Below are 22633 nucleotides of genomic sequence, written 5' to 3'. Positions count from 1 at the left end.
CATACACGAGGCAAGGGAGGGTGTTGCCTCTCCCACCAACTAGCTCCCAGTGAAAGGAATCAAAATATAGTGTATCCAGCCGTTTTTCTTTCAAGAAAATGATTTAGAAATCGACATTACTCAGGTTTGTAACGGGATCGGAACTGGAACTTTTTTATGGCCACTTACAAGTCGCCAATTCCAAAATATTAAAAATACTCCACCCCCAGGTCCAGTTCCCCACCCCCCATCCCTGTAAACCATCGTGTGGGCGCCCTTGATGGAGAGACCTGCAGTTTGACGTGGATTCAGAGTCACGGTGCGACTCAGCATTTCTCACATCAATAAACATTGCTAGAGGTGAGAGAAGTGACAGCTGACCAGTAAAAATCGTATGACTCTGTTGCAACTACGCTTAATTGACATCATTGAACACGTATCCTATTCTTAACAGATATTTCGTAAGTGATTACCTCTCGCTTTGAAGAAATGGTTCAAGACAATGAAATAACCTTGAATAAAGTAATAACCGAAATCAAGTCCGATTTTGCCAGTTAGGAGCAATATATTGCGGATAATTTATAAAATGTTCAAATGTGTGTGAAATCTTATGGGACTTAACTGCTAAGGTCATCAGTCCCTAAGCCTACACACTACTTAACCTAAATTATCCTAAGGACAAACACAGACACCCATGTCCGAGGGAGGACTCGAACCTCCGCCGGGACCAACCGCACAGTCCATGACTGCAGCGCCTCAGACCGGATAATTTATACACCGCGGCGATAAAGTCATGGGACAGAAATATGCACATATAGAGACGGTGGTAGTATCGCGTACACGAGGTATAAAAGAGCAATGCATTACCGGAGCCGTCGTTTATACTCAGGTGATTCATGTGAAAAGGTTTGCGGCGTGATATGGTCGCGCGACGGGAATTAACCGGCTTTGAACATGGAATGGATGTTGGAGTTAGACGCATGGGGCGTTCCATTTCGGAAATCGTTAGGGAGTTCAATATTCCGAAATTCACAGTGTGAAGGGTGTGCCGAGGATATCAGATTTCAGGCATTGCCTCTCACCACGGACAACGCAGTGGCCGACGGCCTTCACTTAACGACCGAGAGCAATGGCGTCTGCGTGAAATAACAGCAGAAATCAATGTGGGACTTACGATATACGTGTCCGCCAGGACAGTGCGGCGAAATTTGCCATTAATGGACTATAGCAGCAGACGACGGACGCGAGTGCGCTTGCTAAAAGTAAGAGATCGCCTGCAGCGCCTCTCCTGGGCTTTTGACCATATCAGCTGGACCTTATACAAGTGGACATCCTTAGCCTGGTCAGATAAGTCACGATTTCAGGTGGTAAGAGCTGATGGCAGGGTTCGAGTGTGCCACAGACCCATAAAGTCATGGACCCAAGTGCCAAGGTACTGTGCAAGCAGATGCTGGTTCCATAATAGTGTGGGCTGTGTTTGCATGGAATGAACTCGTCCTGTGGTCCAACAAAATCGATTGGAAACCATTTGCAGCCATTCATGATGGAATTTTTATGGCTGACAGTGTGCCATGTCTCCGGCCTAAATTTGTTAGTGATTAGTTTGAAGAACATTCTGAAAAATTCGAGAGAATGATTTGGCCACCCAGATCGCCCGACATGAATCCTATCTGACATTTTGGTACGTAATCGACAGGCCAGTTCGTGAATAATATCCTACACCGGGAACACTTTCGCAATTGTGGACAGCTACAGAGGCAACACGGCTCAATATTTCTGTTGACTACTTCCAACGACTTCTTGAGTGCATACAACGTCGAGTTGTGCAAAGTCACTGTGGCAGGATCACGTAGTGGTTAGGCATTTGCCTAGCAAGCAGGATATCTGCTTTCGAATCCTGTCCTTCGTACAAATGTTCATTCGTCACTTCAGTCTGCGTATATACAGGATGGTCCATTGATCGTGACCGGGCCAAATATCTCACGAAATAAGCATCAAACGAAAAAACTGCAAAGAACGAAACTCGTCTAGCTTGAAGGGGAAAAACAGATGGCGCTATGGTTCGCCCGCTAGATGGCGCTGCCATAGGTCAAACGGATATCACCTACGTTTTTTTTAAAACAGGAACCCCCATTTTTTGTTACATATTCGTGTAGTACGTAAAGAAATATGAATGTTTTAGTTGGACCACTTTTTTCGCTTTGTGATAATGGCGCTGTAATAGTCACAAAGGTATCAGTACGTGGTATCACGTAACATTCCGCCAGTGCGGACGGTATTTGCTTCGTGAAACATTACCCGTGTTAAAACGGACCGTTTATCAATTGCGGGAAAGGTCGATATCGTGTTGATGTAGGGCTAATGTGATCAAAATGCCCAACGGGCGTGTGCTGTGTATGCTGCTCGGTATCCTGGACGACATCATCCAAGTTTCCGGACCGTTCGCCGGATAGTTACGTTATTTAAGGAAACAGGAAGTGTTCAGGCACATGTGAAACGTCAACCACCACCTGCAACAAATCATGATGCCGAATTAGGTGTTTTAGCTGCTGTCGCGGATAATACGCACATCAATAGCAGACAAATTGTGCGAGAATCGGGAATCTCAAAAATGTCGGTGTTGAGAATGCTACTTCAACATCGATTGCACCCGTACCATACTTCTATGCACCAGGAGTTGAACGTCGTGTACAGTTCTGCCACTGGGAACATGAGAAATTACGGGACGATGACAGATTCTTTGCACGCGTTCTACAGGGTTATTGCAAATGATTGAAGCGATTTCACAGCTCTACAATAACTTTATTATTTGAGATATTTTCACAATGCTTTGCACACACATACAAAAACTCAAAAAGTTTTTTTAGGCATTCACAAATGTTCGATATGTGCCCCTTTATTGATTCGGCAGACATCAAGCCGATAATCAAGTTCCTCCCACACTCGGCGCAGCATGTCCCCATCAATGAGTTCGAAAGCATCGTTGATGCGAGCTCGCAGTTTTGGCACGTTTCTCGGTAGAGGAGGTTTAAACACTGAATCTTTCACATAACCCCACAGAAAGAAATCGCATGGGGTTAAGTCGGGAGAGCGTGGAGGCCATGACATGAATTGTTGATCATGATCTCCACCACGACCGATCCATCGGTTTTCCAATCTCCTGTTTAAGAAATGCTTCTGCTTTAGCCTTTTCCGTAAGATTTTCCAAACCGTCGGCTGTGGTACGTTTAGCTCCCTGCTTGCTTTATTCATCGACTTCCGCGGCTACGCGTGAAACTTGCCCGCACGCGTTCAACCGTTTCTTCGCTCACTGCAGGCCGACCCGTTGATTTCCCCTTACAGAGGCATCCAGAAGCTTTAAACTGCGCATACCATCGCCGAATGGAGTTAGCAGTTGGTGGATCTTTGTTGAACTTCGTCCTGAAGTGTCGTTGCACTGTTATGACTGACTGATGTGAGTGCATTTCAAGCACACCATACGCTTTTTCGGCTTCTGTCGCCATTTTGTCTCACTGCGCTCTCGAACGCTCTGGCCGCAGAAACCTGAAGTGCGGCTTCAGTCGAACAAAACTTTATGAGTTTTTCTACGTATCTGTAGTGTGTCGTGACCATATGTCAATGAATGGAGCTACAGTGAATTTATGAAATCGCTTCAATCATTTGTAATAGCCCTGTATTTAGCGACGGAGCGTCATTCACCAACAGCGGTGACGTAAATCGTCATAATATGCACTGTTGGGCAACGGTAAACCCACGATGGCTGCGACAAGAGGAACATCAGCGACCTTGGCGGGTTAATGTATGGTGCGGCATTATGGGAGGAAGCATAATTGGCCCCCATTTTATCGATGGCAATCTAAATGGTGCAATGTATGCTGATTTCCTACGTAATGTTCTACCGATGTTATTACAAGATGTTTCACTGCATGACAGAATGGCGATGTACTTCCAACATGATGGATGTCCGGCACGTAGCTCGGGTGCGGTTGAAGCGGTATTGAATAGCATATTTCATGACAGGTGGATTGGTCGTCGAAGCACCATACCATGGCCCGCACGTTCACCGGATCTGACGTCCCCGGATTTCTATCCGTGGGGAAAGTTGAAGAATATTTGCTATCGTGATCCACCGACAACGCCTGACAACATGCGTTAGCGCATTGTCAATGCATGTGCGAACATTACGGAAGGCGAACTACTCGCTGTTGAGAGGAATGTCGTTACACGTATTGCCAAATGCATTGAGGTTGGCGGACATCATTTTGAGCATTTATTCCATTAATGTGGTATTTCAAGGTAATCACGCTGTAACAGCATGCGTTCTCAGAAATGATGAGTTCACAGAGGTACGTGTATCACATTGGAACAACCGAAATAAAATGTTCAAACATACCTACGTTATGTACTTTAATTTAAAAAACCTACCTGTTACCAATTGTTTGTCTAAAATAGTGAGCCATATGTTTGTGAATATTACAGCGCCATCTATCACAAAGCGAAAAAAGTGGTCCAACTAAAACATTCACATTTCCTTAGGTACTACACGAATATCTAATTAAAAATGGGGGTTACTATTAAAAAAAACGCAGTTGATATCCGTTTGACCTATGGCAGCGGCATGTAGCGGGCGAACCATAGCGCCATCTGGTTTCCTCCTTCAAGCTAGACGAGTTTCGTTCTTTGTAGGTTTTTCGTTTGGCGCTTATTTCGTGAGATATTTGGCCCGCTCACTGTCAATGGACCACCCTGTGTAGATACATCACCGATGTTTGAGATCTCTGGTATAATGTAGTTTCTTTTCATTAAAGCACTTATGTCTGCGTTTCAGGCAGGATCACCCATTTCATTTTATGCTGAGGTGCTATTCGTATACAGTTGGAGAGCCTCTGCAACGCTTTTAGAGTTTACGGAGAATACCGAGTGAGATGGGGCGTGAATGGGAATTTGGACTGAGGAGGGAGGCGTGTTATGGTAGTCTGTCCAGTTATGCAAAGCCACTGTGCCAGTAGCAGTGGTTAGCGCACCTGCCTGATGAGCAGGCAATCGAGTGCGAATTACACAGCCTTGGAACAAATTGTCATTTGCGGTTGAGTTATTTAATGTCTTATGTAGACCGCTCGCTATTGAAATTGGAACATCACTAAGGCAACAAACAGCACATTTCAAATTAGTGTCAATTGTAGGACATTCTTGGACATGCAAATGAGTAATATTCGAACAAATCTGCACAAAGGACACAAAAAATCTACCTCTTGTATACAAGGTAAAAATTTACAGTGGGTTCCTTAGTTAGGAGACGCAGTTGAATGCTGATCGTGAGTTGTTGGTATTACGCCTAATGTGAGAAGGACGAACGCCTACCAGCACATGGAATTCGTCAACAGCGGGATCGTGGCCCATGGTTTGTCGATCCGCGATACTGCTGCTCGCCTTGGACATGATTTCTCAGCTGCCATGGGAATGTGTCTTCAGGAGACCGTCCTCAATGCAATGTAAGGTCTCGAACGGCCCCAAGCGACTAGCACCCGCGAAGGGAGACAGCTTGTCAAAATTACACAGCAGTGTCACGTATTTTGAGACAGGCAGAGGGCTGGTTTGGAGGGAGACAAGTGTCTGTATACACTGTGTGGTGACGTCTGTAGCAGAACGGTCTGTAAGCACCGCGCCAACTAGTGCGGCTTCCTTCTGCGCTGCAGCAGAGAGAGGAGCGTGTCAGTGGTGCGCCCAACGAAAGCGCCACAGGGACGGCACCATGCCATCCCGCTTCTGCGTATGGCAGCAAGACTGACGTATGCATATGTGGAACCCCCATGAAGAACGAATGTCCCAGGTCCCATTCGTCTTCGTCATACTGGCCCAGTATTGCCGTGGTGATATGAAGTGCCACTGTGTATACAATACGACCACGTCTCATTGGCACAGCCGGTAATTTCGATATGAGGCATTATTTCTGGCGTGTTAAAGTCGGAAGCTGTGCCCTATCTTCGTGACTGCCGTTACCAGCATCTTCTCCACATAATTTCTTTCCTTTTTTTTGTTTTTGTACAGTAGCTGTCGCTGGTCAGTGATCGCATGCATTTCAACATTAAAAGATGTTGAACGATTTAATAAAACAAGAATTATACTTTTCACTTTATTGGCTATAATATAGCGTTACAAATACATAAATAATAAAAAAGGCATGAGTGATTATGGAGATGCAAGCGTATACGACAAAGTGTTGACCTATCGTGTAGATGAAATGAGGTGAGAGAAGCTGGCACAGTCTTCTTAGTCTTGAAGTGGTTACAGGTGAGGAGGAGAAGCGCCCACTGCGCTGTGTGTGTGTATGTGTGTCATCACTGGACGTCCGGCAGGTGAGGTGGGGTGAGCTGCGCCTCAGCCCTGGCCGTTGCCCACCAGCTGCGCCACCTGCTGCTGGCACAGCATGAAGCGGCTCTGGTAGTTGTAGTCGAGCGCGCCCGTGCACCCGTAGCCGCCCAGCCGGTGGATCGCCGCGAAGTCGAAGCAGTCGATGCGCTGGTCACCGTTGCAGTCCTGCAACACAGCAGACAGCGCTTTGTTACTGGCCATGTCGCCGTATGTCAGAGAGCAAAAAGATAGCAATGTCCTTCAGGTTAGCCAATCTCGAAACTTTTCCCCGTGGAGGAAGTGGTTTGGCTGTGCTGTAGACCTTCGTGGAGTCTGCATGTACATTAGCTCGTGTAAAGGCGCTAGAAGAGGCAGTTCTGATGTTGCGATTGATAATGGAAACTTGAAACCTCCCCTTAGAAAAATTTATGAATGATTATGCTGATAAACACCTTACGTTATTTGATTTTCAAGGCCGGCCGGAGTGGCCGAGCGGTTCTAGGCGCTACAGCCTGAAACCGCGCGACCGCTACGGTCGCAGGTTCGAATCCTGCCTCGGGCATGGATGTGGGTAATGACCTTAGGTTAGTTAGGTTTAAGTAGGTCTAAGTTCTAGGGGACTGATGACCTCAGCAGTTAAATCCCATAGTGCTCAGAGTCATTTGAACCATTTGAACACGGAGCTGTACAGGGTAAAAACTGTAGAGGAAGAGAAAGATTGGAATACACCCATCAAATAATTGAAAACGTAGGCTGCAAGTGGTACTTTGGATGAAGAGATTGACACAGGAGAGGAATTCGTGGTGGGTCGCATCAGACCAGCCAGACGACTGATTACTCAAAAAAATCAAACAAAAAATAAAAGTCTTCTCAACACAGCTGTGGTATTGGATCTCTTTCCCTCATATCAGTGTGCTCCAATTAGTCACACTTAGTTGTCGACGAGGAGAATATTAAAACCAATAGATGTTTAAATACACAAACATAACGATGATTGCAATACGGATCTATCGGATACTATGATCGAATCATTTAACTGTATTTCACTGCCATGTCTGTCGTGTATTAAAAATTCATTTTTTTGAGATCAGAACGATACAAAACTTGTCTGCGTGTCTGCTCGCAAACTTGTCATTTAGTGTACACCTGACACAAACCAAAGAGTTCATGTGCAAATGTTAACCAGTTGGTGTAAGTCGAACTTCAAAACTGTTTATGATAAAAACAGAGTACGTATGAGGCAGGCCTGGTTTTTAAAAAGAGTAGTAAAATGAAAGTAAGTATGTAGTTTTAACAAAAGAGGAAATAGTTGTTGTGTCTAGACAAGACAGCCTAGACACAATGAGAGGAAGCCGAAAGGCACGCGTTTAGTTTACGCAGGCAAGAGATAGGTCGGTAACAGGATACGTAATGAATGCTATAAAGAAAAGAACGTAGCTTCTGTAATACTTAACTTTAATCCACCCTTGGTACATCGCTATTGACGATATAAGTGAGACTCTTTAGATACAAGCTATGTAAGGCTAATGGCGCCTTGCTAGGTCGTAGCCATGGACTTACCTGAAGGCTATTCTAACTATCTGCTCTGCAAATGAGCGAGGCTTCGTCAGTGTGCATCGCTAGCTACGTCGTCCGTACAACTGGGGCGAGTGCTCGTCCGTATCTCGAGACCTGCCTTGTGGTGGCGCTCGGTCTGCTATCACACAGTGGCGACACGCGGGTCCGACATGTACCAATGGACCGCGGCCGATTTAAAGCTACCACCTAGCAAGTATGGTGTCTGGCGGTGGCACCACAATAGTTTTCATTATAATGAACGGTTTCGGCTTAATTATGGCATTTTCAGATCTAAAATATAGAAAAGATAGTAACACAGTGCAGTGGCTTCAGGTATCAGTTAACATCCCCTCCATACTTCAGTTCTCGAGATGCTCTAATTTGGACTTTGTTCATCTATATAAACAAAAATATAAGTCAAAATATCCACGGGTGTGCTGCCGGTCTATAGTGTCCAACGGGCACAATATTTCGGCGATCATACATGTCGCCATCATCAGGTGAACTGACGGACTGAGCTCCTGTGAACGTGTCTGCACGGAGATCCGTACGCTATGGCTGCTCAGAGGGAACTGGGTTTGGTCGCGGCGGCGGCCGATTTAAATACGCTCCGCCCGCGGCGCGCTCCCTCCGCCGTCCGCGCCCCGCGTCACGGTCGCGCGGTGGAACAGATTGCGACGGCGTCTGAGATGACGTCGGTGTGATGGCTCTGTCCGCCGTGGTCGTCACAACTATAAACCGGCAGCACACCCGTGGATATTTTGATTATCAAATAAGCCGGGAGAAACTCAAGAATCAAAACGGTTCTTCACCGTGTACTTCGAAATTTCGACACGCTGGATTCTAATACGTGCATGTTTTTATGTACGTACTTGTCACCTAAAATACAGAAATATATATGTAATATGTAAAGGGAGAAAATTGTTAGCAAAAATCTCAAAAAGTTCTTGACCGATTTTATTCATATTTTTACATGATACCTTAAATGAACATTCGGATGCATATAGGCTGTATAATTCTTTCTACCAAGGTGAGGCTAGCCCAGTTATACGAGGACTATGTTCACTTGTCGATAGAAGTGGAACTTCTCTTTACTGGCAACCTTGATCATTACGCGTAGAATGGTTATGTTGTAAGCATCGCTCACTACGACAACTGATAGGTGCTATATCGCTGTATTCCTATTCTCGAGGGCTATCTAATAAAGAAAGTATGTAGTTGCATTTACTAAACCCGTAGTTGCTTCAGTATTCTGATAAATGAAGAAGTTGTGAATTTTAACTATTCAGCAAAGTAGTTGCCTCTTTACACTCTCACTAGTCGAAAACCTAGCTGCGGTTTCTGATAGATTTATAAAATATCGGTGGCAGATTTACATAGCGTTATAGTGCTGCCGCACGTATTTTTAGGATTTTTCATAACAATAAGCACAAATTATAAAAAAAACTAGACAGAAATAACAAACGATGGCAGCATAAATGGATTTTTGTATTACTGTGCGAATCAACATCCCAGCTGTTTTGCGAATGTTTGTGGTTTAAATGACACAAAATTTGAAGAAACTCACATTTCCAGCAAATTTTCCTGGTTGCAACAATCGACATCAGTTTAACGCGCAGCATGGTCAGAGATACGATTTCAGTATATTCTTTTTGGTAACTACTTTCTGAGATCAAGATGAAGAAAACTAAAGAGATACCGGAACTCTTAGTTATTCACGACTTTATTTTTGCGATGAGAGAGTCTGTTCGCTAAAATGTAAAACCTTGTCTTTGGAATGGCTATACAGGATGAGGCTAAAGCCTGGATACACCCCAATAAAAGTCGAACGGTCTGAGGAATTATAATGGCGTCTGGTACGGGGTGTCTGTAACTTGGGGGCGCATCTCGTAGGTGCTATGGCGACAGCGGCGGCCAACTTGAAATCCGCCGATTTGGGTGACCTGTTTCAAATGGGAAGGGCGTCATGTGGCACATTATTTTGAACTGCCTCTTTCTCAGGAATATGTATTGTAGTGTATTGTATGGAACTGGGGACCTAGAAACGACGTAGAGGCTCCATCCCCGCCGTAGACCACAGTAGTACACAACCTCACAACAGGCTACAGCAGTCCACTCACCCCAACGCCACCCCACACCGAACCCAGGGTTATTGGGCCCCCAGTGGACAGCCTCTCCCCCCACCCCCGACCCCCTACCCCCCTCGAGAGCGTCTCACACCAGACGAGTGTAACGCCAATGTTTGCGTGGTAGAGAAATAATAGTGTATGCGTACATGGAGGAAGTGTTTGCGCAGCAATCGCCGACATGGTGTAACTGAGGCGGAATAAGGGAAACCAGCCAGCATTCGGCGAGGCAGAAGGAAAACCGTCTTAAAAACCATCCACAGACTGCCGGCACACCGGACCTCGACACTAATCCGCCGGGCGGATTCGTGCTGGGGACCGGCACGCCTTCCAGCCCTGAAAGCAGCGCGTTAGACCGCTCGGCTAACCGGGCGGGCTCAGGGATTTGTAAGTGAAATCAGTTTTAAGATTTTGTAGAAGTTATGACCTGTTCAAGTTTGCAATTATAAGGAGGTGTTTAATTCTGTTTACTGTTACAGGTGACCCGCAGTGGCACTAACGCAACAGGAACGCATTGAAATTGTGTTAATGATTGGTGGACGAAGTGCCAGAGTGACTGCTGCTGACTTCAAAGCCCGGCATCCTGAAAGAAATGATATTTAACGTATGACAGTATCCAAGCTGTTGGACAAATTTCGTGCAAGAGCTTCTGTGGTGGACAAGTTACACAATGGACGTCCAAGAACAGCCACCTACAATAGACTGCAACAGCAATTTGTGGCGTCGTCTGTGAAACGTCCACATCAACAATATGCGGTGTCAGTCAGCGTTGCACACGCACGAATGGCAGCCGTACAAGTTACAGTTGCAACAGAATCTCTCGGAGGATGACTGATAGGCGAGTGCAGTTTGCAGAATGCGGTCAGGATCGGTGTAACAGGAATCCAAACTTCGTACGACAGGTACTGTTCAGTGACGAAGCTAATTTTTATGTGAAAGGAGATATAAGTAAACAGAATCATCGTTACTTATCACATTCAAACCGCTCGTGGGTGTGTCCCTGTAAAGGTGCTGGTGATGAAAAAGCGGTGGTTTGGTGTGGGATTTGGGACACAAAAATCGTGGTTCCATTGTGTATTGATGGAACCTTCAATGGGGAGAGGTATCTTAACATGCACTGTTGAATCTGTAGGGTGATTTCCCAAACTTTTTCCAAGAAAGCGGTGCTCCTCCCCACTATGCTACTGAAGTCTGGGAATTTCTAGAGGAACAGTTTGGAGGTCACTGGGTAGGAAGGAGCAGTTCTATCGAATGACCACCGCGGTACCCTGATCTTACACCTCTTTTATCCGTGGGGTCATTTGAAATTAATTGTGTATGAGGTAAAAATCAACGATGTAAGCCACCTTTGCCGGCGTATTGAGGAGGCGTGTGTCTCTGTTGTCCCACAAATCCTGCGACGTGTGCAGCAAGACTGGCAAAGACTCAGGTTGTGTGTCCAGTGCAATGGAGGTCATGTGGAGCATATGCTGTAATGCCGACTCTGATAGTGTCTTAAACTTTAACAAGTCATAACTTCTACATAAATAAAGATATCTTAATTGCACATGTGTATTCTTGAGAAAGAGGGAGTTCAAAATGATGTACCACATGAACAGCTTCCCATTGTAACACGTGACTCAAATCCAAATGGCGGATGGCCACCGCTGTCGTCATAGCTTCTAGAAGTTAGGTTCCCACTTACAGACACCCCATACCAGATGCCATTATGATTCCTCACACCATTCGACTTTTATAGTGGTGTATCCAGACTTTTGCCTCACCCTGTAGTTACGTTACATTAAGCACGCGTAACAGAGATTCTTTGGAGCTAACTCTGGCGGCCAGTTCTGTTTACAAGTTCAATTTATCAGTGCTTAGCATCAGATTCGAAAACGCTTTGCGTCAATGTGTTAACCTTGTTAACATTCTGGTGGAAAGTTTTCGCGATGCACGCTACTCTATGGAGAATGACATCTTCAGCCGCAGGCATGTCAGAAAAAACAGACTACGGAGAAAAAAAAAACACACACACACATGAACAACATTTTGTATGTAGAGAAAAACATAATGTGGAGTTTTTAACGAATTATGGTTAGTAATGCAGATTTACTTTTTTTAGTGCTTGAACTGAGTAATAAACTAATAGTTAATTCCAAAACGTTTATTCGGTACTCAACGTGTAACCTGTGACACATTTGTGGGACACATTTTACACAACCTGTTTAGTGTTTTCCATTGCGTGATCGTTTCATGTTAGGAATTGATAACCGCGACAACGGCGAAGGGTGATGTTCCGTGTAGGTAATTGTGAGACTTACGCATTTTGCTAAGGAATATTGCCTGGTGTAGGTCGTTTCGTAGACTCTAATCTGTTAGTAACTACACTCATACTTCCTTCTCTCTCAGTACAGTATACCTAACAAAAAATTGCAACGTTATTCAAAATAATCTAGACACTTTCAGGTGATTGTAAAAAAATATTCCCATTATATATATATATATATATATATATATATATATATATATAAAAGCTCAAGAAGTTTCTTCTACTACAATGATTTCCAGCAACATGGCTGCCAGATCAACGGTGGATGAATTTTGCGTGATGGAATTCTGCAAGAGTGAGTCTTCAATTGCAGTGCGTTGGAAAATCAGCAACCCATTTAAGAAAGTTCCACCTACCAGACAATCCGTTTACGAGTTGGTACAGAAGTTTAAAGAGCATGTTTTCGTAAAGGCAACAGCAGAGGACGGACATTAACATCCAAAGATCAGTTAAACAGATGAGGAAAACATTTTGAGTTGGACTATAGATTTCCTGAGTGTCGTGTGACTAACGGTTCACACACTGAACATTTGTGAACATGGCACAAAACACTTATTGAGTTCCTGTTTATATGAATATAACCATACAATATTTACATGAATAGAAGCTCTTTACAATTACATGAAATTTTCTAGATAAGTTTCAATAACCCTGTATTACAGGTTGACGTTATCATGAAGTCAATATACTGTGCCACGTCGGCTGGATGTATCAAGAGATATGGCTTAAGAGGACTTCATATTTCGCCTATAGCTGTAATTTCAGCGTTACGCTACTCAGGCATTAATTATTAGTGCCATATCACAGCACCAAATATTTATGTTTGACTATGTCATAATTCTGAAACTGCAACAGCAAAACAAAAAAGTCTACCGTCCACCCTAAGGGACTCGTACTGACTCCGGACTCAAGTCACTAGACGTTAAACAGCCCGCCTACCTCAAGGAATTTGTACTGACTTCGGATCCATGTCACTAGGACTTAAATAGGTGAGCAGCGGACTTCGATTTAGATCGCATTGCTTTGTTCCATCTTTTTTGTAAATTCTCTAAATAGTCTTGGATGGGTAATATGATAAGTAAGTAGCCAAAAAAACGTTAACTTACCCACTACCGCCTAAAGGAAATAGAGGGAGAGAAAAATTTACTTCATAGTTGCAGTATTACACGTCAGCAGATAACTTCGCAAGAATGTTGTTTATAAAATTGTAGTCTGTTAGTTGGTAGATTAGGACCAATGTGATAATAGTAGAGGTGTTGGCTGGCGGTCCATTTCGATTGGCGTACGTAAAAGTTGCAGAGGATGATAGCCAGATTTTTGCACTGTCGTAATTTCCTAACGCGGTAAAACAATTGTAAAATTATCGAAACAGGATATTGGCTACAGCATAATAAATATGTATCAAGAAATAAAAATTTATAGCACTGGCAGAATAGAGCGAAACACACGGTAGGGGATGGTCAAACTCAGACAGACGGTGCCTAATGTAATCGTTTAGGATTTTCACACTACAGAAATAACTGCGGGCATGCGTTTTCCACTTACCTGACCGAACTTGGACATGTAGCCTTGGACGACGCGCGCTGCACAGAACGGCTCCGTGACGCATCGCACGTACGCTGCAACAGCAAAAAGACGGCCGTCACTAACAGTCGTACTCACTGTCAGCGACAAATAGCTCCAGACGACAAACAACCTTCACCTGTCATTTATTAGTCAATCACAGAGTTATTATCCACACTTTTTTCCTTTAATTGGCCTTATTTACTCTCACGATCAGATTGTGAATAGAGCATGACATTCTCCCCTTGCGGAAGAATAAAACATGAACCTTAACATCATCGACAAGTATCCTTATGAATTATAGACGATTTAAAAAATTATAAGAGCAGACTGAAAGAAAGACGTACTGGAAGACATTAGATATTACAAAATATGCAGGGACTAACATGGACACGCATAGGTGGAAAAGGTCTAATCAAAAACATCCGGACTCCTAACAGTGGACCTAACAGTGGACAGTAATATGGGATGTGTCCACCCTTCGCATTTATGACCCCTTCTGTAAAGTGGCTGAATGTCTGTGGTGGAATGGTAGCCCATTTTCTTGAAGAGCCGAAACAGGTCAAGGTAGTGCTGTTGGACGCTGGGTTCTAACATGAAGTCTACGTTCTGACTCATCCCGAAGATGTTCCAGTGAGTTCAGTTACGGTCTTTCACTGTCTGCCACTATAATGTTTACCCTCTAGAGCTCCCTCTAGTACGACGGTAGTTATTCCCTGATATCTTAGCAAGTCATATCATCCTTTCCTTTCTTTTTAGCAGTTTTCCACATATTTCTTTCCTCGCTGATTCTGCGGAACACCTCCACATTCCTTATGAGTCCACCTATTTTTCAACTTTTTTCTGTAGCACCACATCTCAGATGCATCGCTTCTCTTCTGTTCTAGTTTTCCAACAGTCCACGACTGTCATACAAAGGTACGTTCTCAGAAATTTCTTCCTCAAATTAAGGCCTACGTTTGATACTTGTAGAATTCATTTTGCCAGGAATGCCGTTCATGTTAGTGCTAGCCTGTTTTTCATGTCCTCCTTGCTTCTTCCATCATTGGTTATTTTGCTGCCAAGGCAGCAGAATTGCTTAACTTCATCTACTTCGTGATCAGCAATCCTGATGTTAAGTTTCTCGCTTTTCGCATTCCTACTACTTCTCACTTCTTTCGTCTTTCTTCGATGTGTTCTGAAACCAATCCATTCAACAGATTCTGTAATTCTCCTTCACTTTCATTGACGATAGCAATTTCAATAGCGAATCTTATCGTTGATAGGCTTTCAACTTGAATTTTAATCCCACTCCTCAGCTTTTATTTTATTTCCGTCGTTCCTTCTTCGATGCTGTCAGGAATGTTATTATCCGCGAACCACCCATTAGCAGATTTTAGTTTATGACAGGGTAAATTGCCAGGCTGATACAATCAGTCATTATGTCCGAACCGTTCCTCTACTGTACCCAGTATACAACGCTGTCAAATCCTTCTGCATTAAGGGTTTCCTTAAACACACTAAGGAGACCATACTCTAACCACGAAAACCATTCCCATGCTGTATAGCACCACGCGTCAAGCGTGAGCAATCGTGGAACCCATCTTGCAGATAGCTTTCTCGTGTCCAAATGTTTATGCAAAATATTATGTACCTGATCATTCGAGATGCCCACAGCACTAGAAATCTTACGCACCTTAATTCTTCTGTCATCCATCACAATATCATGGATTTTATCAATGATTTCTGTAGTCGTAACCTCCACAGGGCGTCCAGAACATTCAGCATCACTTGTGCCCATATGGCCACTCCGAAAATTTTGAAACCACTTATAAACTGTTCTAATCGAAGGTGCAGAGTCACTGTAATTTTTATCAAGCTTCTCTTTAGTCTCCTGGGGCGTTTTGCCTTTCATAAAGTAATGTTAAATCACCACGCGAAATTCTTTTTCGTTCATTTTCTCACAATCACTCGACCTCCTCGATTCACACGAATGCCAAACACAAAGAAATAGACCAATATGGCTGAAACTTGGTGTGCGTTCTTTACAAAGATGCTACTAACTAAAGATGACCTCGATACGCGCCGGTGGTGCCATCTCTCGGACTTCGCACGGACTTTTTAAACGCTGCTCGTATATAGATCGTTCCGCCTTTCGTGACATACAGTAGTCAATTCCGCACTACGTTGGGCATTTGGATACATTTGATCAGCTAGAGTATTTGGAGAAATCAAAAGGATGCCCTTATTCAGCAGTGGATGTTCAATGAGTGATGTATTTATAGTAGAAAGTAATAGACATTAAGGTCAGATAGCGCTAGCGGACTTCGACTGGTGAGAAAGTTTCCACATAATCGGAGGCACTACAGTAAGCAGATTAAAATGGATGGACGGTGCAGCTGTAGGCTATAGACTATTCAGAGATAAGGAGGCGTCTCCCTCACAGACTAGCGTGCAGAGTTGCATTAAAACATTATTTTGATTAACTACCACAAGAGCCGGCCGTGGTGGCCGAGCGGTTCTAGGCGCTTCAGTCCGGAACCGCACGACTGCTACGGTCGCAGGTTCGAATCCTGCCTCGGGCATGGATGTGTGTAACATCCATAGGTTAGTTAGGTTTAAATAGTTCTAGGTTCTAGGGGACTGATGACCTCAGATATTAAGTCCCATAGTGCTCAGAGCCGTTTGAATCATTTGAACTACCACAAGAACAGCAACATATTCAATATTACAGGAGTCAGGATGGCTATATCACGTACTCTCCCGTGTCATCAGGATGTGAAATATATCTTTAACGATACACCTGTTAAAATATGAAGGGCTTATTTCAATAGTGGTACAAGTCCATTTTTGCTCATTCTGAGATACAGAGTCCTAAAGTTAAATGAGAGCTGAAAAATCTGCAGTATACATCCTTGAATATTTCTGGTATCTCAACTGTAGATGTTTCAGCGCTCATTTAACTTTAGGAAATATTCAAGTATATATACTTGAATATTTCTGGTATCTCAACTGTAGATTTTTCAGCGCTCATTTAACTTTAGGACTCTGTATCTCAGAATGAACAAAAATGGACTTGTACCACTACTGAAAAAGCCCTTCATATATAAACGTTATTAATAAAGAAAAGTGTATAATATTGTATCAAAGTAATTCAAATCCTTCTTTCAGTGATGGCCCGTATACATCTGATTTCATCTTCCAGAGGAGGAGATCAGTGCTTCACGTCTAGTCGACATCAAGGTCGTTAGAGGCGGAGCACAACAGAAGAACGGAGAAGGAAAGCGACCGTGCCCTTTCAAAGCACTCATCCTGGCATTTGCCTTAAGTGGTTTAGGGAAATCAGGGAAAACCTAAATCAGGATGGCCGGACGCGGGTTTGAACCGTTGTCCTGGCGAATGCGAGTCCAGTGTGCTAACCCCGCGCTGCCGCGCTCGGTCGTGTTCCGGACTCGGGTCGTCTACTAAACATTTGTCGAAAGTGAAGAGGATCTCCTTGCAAACATTCTCCATGCCTGTGACACTGTTCAAACAACACCGATTGTACTCTAACGGATGTTACGGAACTTTGTGTGAGGATGACGTATCTGCATAGAAGGTGGGTACCGCGACTCTCAACGATTGTTGTGTACGTATAATATCGTGCTGATAAATAAAATAAAAATAAGAAGATATCTAGTTGGGTTTGGCGATGAGTTGTTTCAGTCCTAGGCTCCCAGACTCGATACTACTTTCCCTTCTGCAGAATGCCCGACACCTTTTGTCATCATAACATGAATACTTGGATTGCCGTATAAATGTAGTTTTTCGTGGAGTCGAAGTTTTCTCATAGGATTGCCAGCTTCTACAACACCTCAGTGAGGGATACCAATGATAAGTTCTAGTTTTTACTCAGGTCAGTTATTTGATTTCGGGAAGTACATGCACAAGTAGTACGCAGAAAACTTACGTCAATAACTTTAGTTTAAAATAATGTGTTAATTATCACACTTTTCTGAATACATACATAGCCGTTTAACTCGCTTCAGAGGTGAATTAGACGTTATTACTTTGATGTTAATCGTAGTCGTACAACAAACAACTAATGTCGGGCGCTGACTCTTGACGACTGACTTCTACTGTCTATGCGCAACTGCTGTTACTTCGGATATGTTTTTAATATTGGCTTATTACGTAACTTCATAGTTACTTATTTAGTGTACTTTGACAGTTGTCTTAGACTACGTTTTAAATAATGCAAAGTCAAACTTGAACGCTTTAATAACAAATGAGTAACGTGATATATTATCGGACAGTGATGCAGACAAACGTGTTATATGGCAAATTCATACCTACTTGACTATATTGATGAGCGACTTATAGGTCTATCATTCACGTAACTTCGACAGATGTATTAAACTCATTGAATGCTGTTGTTGTTGTGGTCTTTTGTCCTGAGACTGGTTTGATGCAGCTCTCCATGCTACTCTATCCTGTGCAAGCTCCTTCATCTCCCAGTACCCGCTGCAGCCTACATCTTTCTTAATCTGCTTAGTGTATTCATCTCTTGTTCTCCCTCTACGATTTTTACCCTCCACGCTGCCCTCCAGTACTAAATTGGTGATCCCTTGATGCCTCAGAACATGTCCTACCAACCGATCCCCTCTTCTGGTCAAGTTGTGCCACAAACTCCTCTTCTCCCCAATTCTATTCAATATCCCCTCATTAGTTATGTGATCTACCCATCTAATCTTCAGCATTCTTCTGTAGCACCACATTTCGAAAGCTTCTATTCTCTTCTTGTCTAAACTATTTATCGTCCATGTTTCACTTCCATACATGGCTACACTCCATACAAATACTTTCAGAAACGACTTCCTGACACTTAAATCTATACTCGATGTTAACAAATTTCTCTTCTTCATAAACGCTTTCCTTGTCATTGCCAGTCTACATTTTATATCCTCTCTACTTCGACCATCATCAGTTATTTTGCTCCCCAAATAGCAAAACTCCTTTACTACTTTAAGTGTCTCATTTCCTAATCTAATACCCTCAGCATCACCCGACTTAATTCGACTACATTCCATTATCCTCGTTTTGCTTTCGTTGATGTTCATCTTATATCCTCCTTTCAAGACACTGTCCATTCCGTTCAACTGCTCATCCAAGCCATTTGCTGTCTCTGACAGAATTACAATGTCATCAGCGAACCTCAAAGTTTTTATTTCTTCTCCATGGATTTTAATACCTACTCCGAACTTTTATTTTGTTTCCTTAACCGCTTGCTCAATATACAGACTGAATAACATCGGGGAGAGGCTACAACCCTGTCTCACTCCCTTCCCAACCACTGCTTCCCTTTCATGTCCCTCGACTCTTATAACTGCCATCTGCTTTCTGTACAAATTGTAAATAGCCTTTCGCTCCCTGTATTTTACCCCTGCCACCTTCAGATTTTGAAAGAGAGTATTCCAGTCAACATTGTCAAAAGCTTTCTCTTCCTTAATCTTTCTTCTATCATTGAATGAGTAAGAGGAAAAGTATTAAATACACAGTTTTAGTAACCCGCACAATGGCTGTAAGCGATAATTTTTTTAACCCTGAAACCCGGGAAGCCATTTACAATACGAGTGTTGGCAACCTGTTTAGACTCGCGCGTGTGCGGTTACTTAGGACATGAACCGTGCGTACCTCCGTCGCTGTTGGGGTCGTCCTGTGCGATGACGGGCTTGCCGGCGTCTGCCCAGTAGGCCCAGGTGATGCGAAAGAGGCCGCACACGTCGCCGTTGCAGCCGAGCGTGCGGTTGCAGCCGGAGACCGCCTCGCAGATGCAGCCCAGGCACAGGTCGGACACGGGCGCCTGCGGGTTGCCCGTCGCCGGCAGCTGGCCTGTTGGCACACAACCACAGCCCTCACGTCACCGCCGCGGTTACGGAGCACCTTCCACGGCAGCATGCAGGATACTCACAGTATGACTATTTTAAGAACTAACATCATAAGAAGAAACATTAGCGAATTAGGTGTGTCAGGAATAAACTGCAGTAAAACGCATTTCTCATTACCGGTTAGGAAACTCTTATAAAAGAATACACGGAAGATTTCATCGTACCAGTACATATATTCGTATATTGTTAATATTTGCAGCTATTCTTCCTCAGTTACTAGCGATTCAAAATAAAATGCTTACACTGAAATGCAGCCGGGTAACGTAGCCGACAACCACTGATATTTTGACAACCGAATACGCCATTACATTAAGGAGGCAAATGCAACGAAAGATAGCTGCTTAAGGCCACTTAAATCGCCTGTGAGCGGGACCCAGCCAACCAGGAACCAAAATAATATACAGAAAGACAACACACACTCTAAACAACTAGCGTCGCCACACAAGCATAAATGACCGTATGACGATATCAAAGTGAAACATTAAGAAATTAATTAGTAATCTGGCAGAATTCCCGTCAGTGATCTGAACATTCAGCACACCGGGAGAAGCTATAGCTAAGCTTAATACCCCATCTCAAAGATAAGGGAATCATGTATGGTTACAGCGGGACGGAGCTCATCTCATTTTTCTACTGAGGTGTGTCAGTTCCTTGATGAACAGTTTCGAGGCTGTTAGATTGGGCGTAGTCCAGGAACATTTCCACCCTCATTGAAGTGGCCATCATGAAGCCCGTACCTTACTGCGCAAGACAGCTCATTATGGGGAGCAATTATCTCCCATATGGCTCAAAGTTGGTACAAGACTAGTGAAGAATTGCGTAAAGGTCTTTGAAAGCATTACTGCTGAGATACACCTCAAAATGTCAAGGAGAACACAGAGACGCATAGCTGTCGGTGTAAGGTACGACAGTGCAATTACAGATCCGCTGGATGCAAAGGTCTATATCTGAGTAGTCCAGTATTCAGCACAAAATATATTATTTTGCCCTCAGGGTACGGGGATTTTTCGGACACACTGTACAAAACGTACCTTCGTAGAAACTCTTCCCCATGCTCTAAAATAGGGACAGACTCTGATGACAGAACGTGGTACCTTCACAGCATACTGAATTTTCAAAGTCAGAGACCACGTACAATTTAGTAATTCTAATCATTAGTGCATTCCAAAGTAATTAGGTACTAGTTTCATTAATCCGTGGGTCACTTTTATAAGGATATTGGATGCATCATGGTATTTCAGTTTAAGACGTACATGTACTCATATTAAAATTTCCAACATTTTGAACAGATATTATGATGATAAGATTCTTAAGGCTCTTTTCTATAGCTTGAAAACTATGTATATATTTCGAGCATTTGTTACTCAAAAAAGAATCCATAGCTACGAACTGAGTTACGTATGAATAGTATGCTGCTAGAAGACCTGTACGTTGCTGACAACAGACTCTAAGGGAATAACGTGCTAATGGCATTCTGTTTGCAAGTACCTTTTTTCGCAGCACTTAACTAAACCAATATTCACTCATACAAATTAAACGCAACAGTGTAATTTTCCCTCTTCAGACTGAAATTCTCGGAATTTGTTTTCATTATGTACCGGATAACACAATGGTAAACTTTCTTGAGGAGGTCATTGTTTTTTTTTTTTTTTTTTTTTTTTGTAAGAACCTCTTGTTTTCTCTATGAGTATAATACTGCTACCATCAGCAAAGCGAATTTTTTGTCCAGTGGGAACACCTATAATGGTGTAAGGGCGATCAAAAAGTTTCCCTTTAAAGGTAGTGCTACAGCATGTATGTAACGCAAGGCGACTCCGATGCGGTTATATAAGCATCGACATGGAGACAATGGGCTAGTGTGGCATTCGTGTCTTTCCGACTTGCGTGCTGTAAATGCGGAAACGTGAACTGGTGGCGAGGTGCGTCCAAACAGGACCAACGTGCTGTTATTCTGTTGTTGGCTGCCGAAGGATAAACACCGGTAGGCATCCATCGAGGAATGAAGAATATCTGTCGAAAACCACCATTGTGGAATGGTACGACAAGGGATGCGGCTGCTTCATGATAAAGCACCCACCCATATAGCAAATGTCGTAACGCATACGTTACGCCAACTAGAGTGGGAGACATTCAGGCACTTGTCCTAAACTCCCGATCTCTCCCCATGAGATTATCACCACTTCGGTCTCTTAAAAGAGGCCTTGAAGCGTCCATGAATCCTGTAATACAAAGTGCAGCAGGCAATTAAAGACATCTTCACGGAGCAGGACTCTGTGTTTTACCAAAAGGGTATCTTCAACCTGGTGCGCCAGAGCGATGATTATCCCACTGCTTACGGCGCTATACTGATTATGGACAGTACGGCTTCGTAGGGAAACTCTTTATTCTCTCATTATACAGGGTGTTACAAAAAGGTACGGCCAAACTTTCAGGAAACATTCCTCACACTCAAAGAAAGAAAATATGTTATGTGGACATGTGTCCGGAAACGCTTACTTTCCATGTTAGAGCTCATTTTATTACTTCTCTTCAAATCACATTAATCATGGAATGGAAACATACAGCAACAGAACGTACCAGCGTGACTTCAAACACTTTGTTACAGGAAATGTTCAAAATGTCCTCCGTTAGCGAGGATACATGTATCCACCCTCCGTCACATGGAGTCCCTGATGCGCTGATGCAGCCCTGGAGAATGGCGTATTGTATCACAGCCGTCCACAATACGAGCAAGAAGAGTCTCTACATTTGGTACCGGAGTTGCGTAGACAAGAGCTTTCAAATGCCCTCATAAATGAAAGTCAAGAGGGTTGAGGTCAGGAGAGCGTGGAGGCCATGGAATT

General features: G+C 43.5%; 1 protein-coding gene across 1 annotated transcript in view; it reads right to left on the bottom strand.

The window, feature by feature from the left end:
- Positions 1-6098: 6098 nt before the first annotated feature.
- The window catches only part of LOC124777409 (lysozyme-like), a 32549-nt gene continuing 16014 nt past the window's right edge, over positions 6099-22633 (bottom strand). The window contains exons 2-4 of the mRNA XM_047252805.1: positions 19537-19734; positions 13867-13940; positions 6099-6516 (exon numbers count right to left, since the gene is read on the bottom strand). Of these exons, the coding sequence (XP_047108761.1) occupies positions 6358-6516; positions 13867-13940; positions 19537-19734 (431 nt within the window). The 3' untranslated portion in view covers positions 6099-6357. The remainder of the gene's footprint in view (positions 6517-13866; positions 13941-19536; positions 19735-22633) is intronic.

This window comes from Schistocerca piceifrons, chromosome 2 (assembly GCF_021461385.2).
Source record: "Schistocerca piceifrons isolate TAMUIC-IGC-003096 chromosome 2, iqSchPice1.1, whole genome shotgun sequence".
NCBI classification, from domain to species: Eukaryota; Metazoa; Arthropoda; class Insecta; order Orthoptera; family Acrididae; genus Schistocerca; species Schistocerca piceifrons.
The sequence above is the reverse complement of the archived record's forward strand: the minus strand, read 5'-3'. Positions and strand labels throughout refer to the sequence as shown.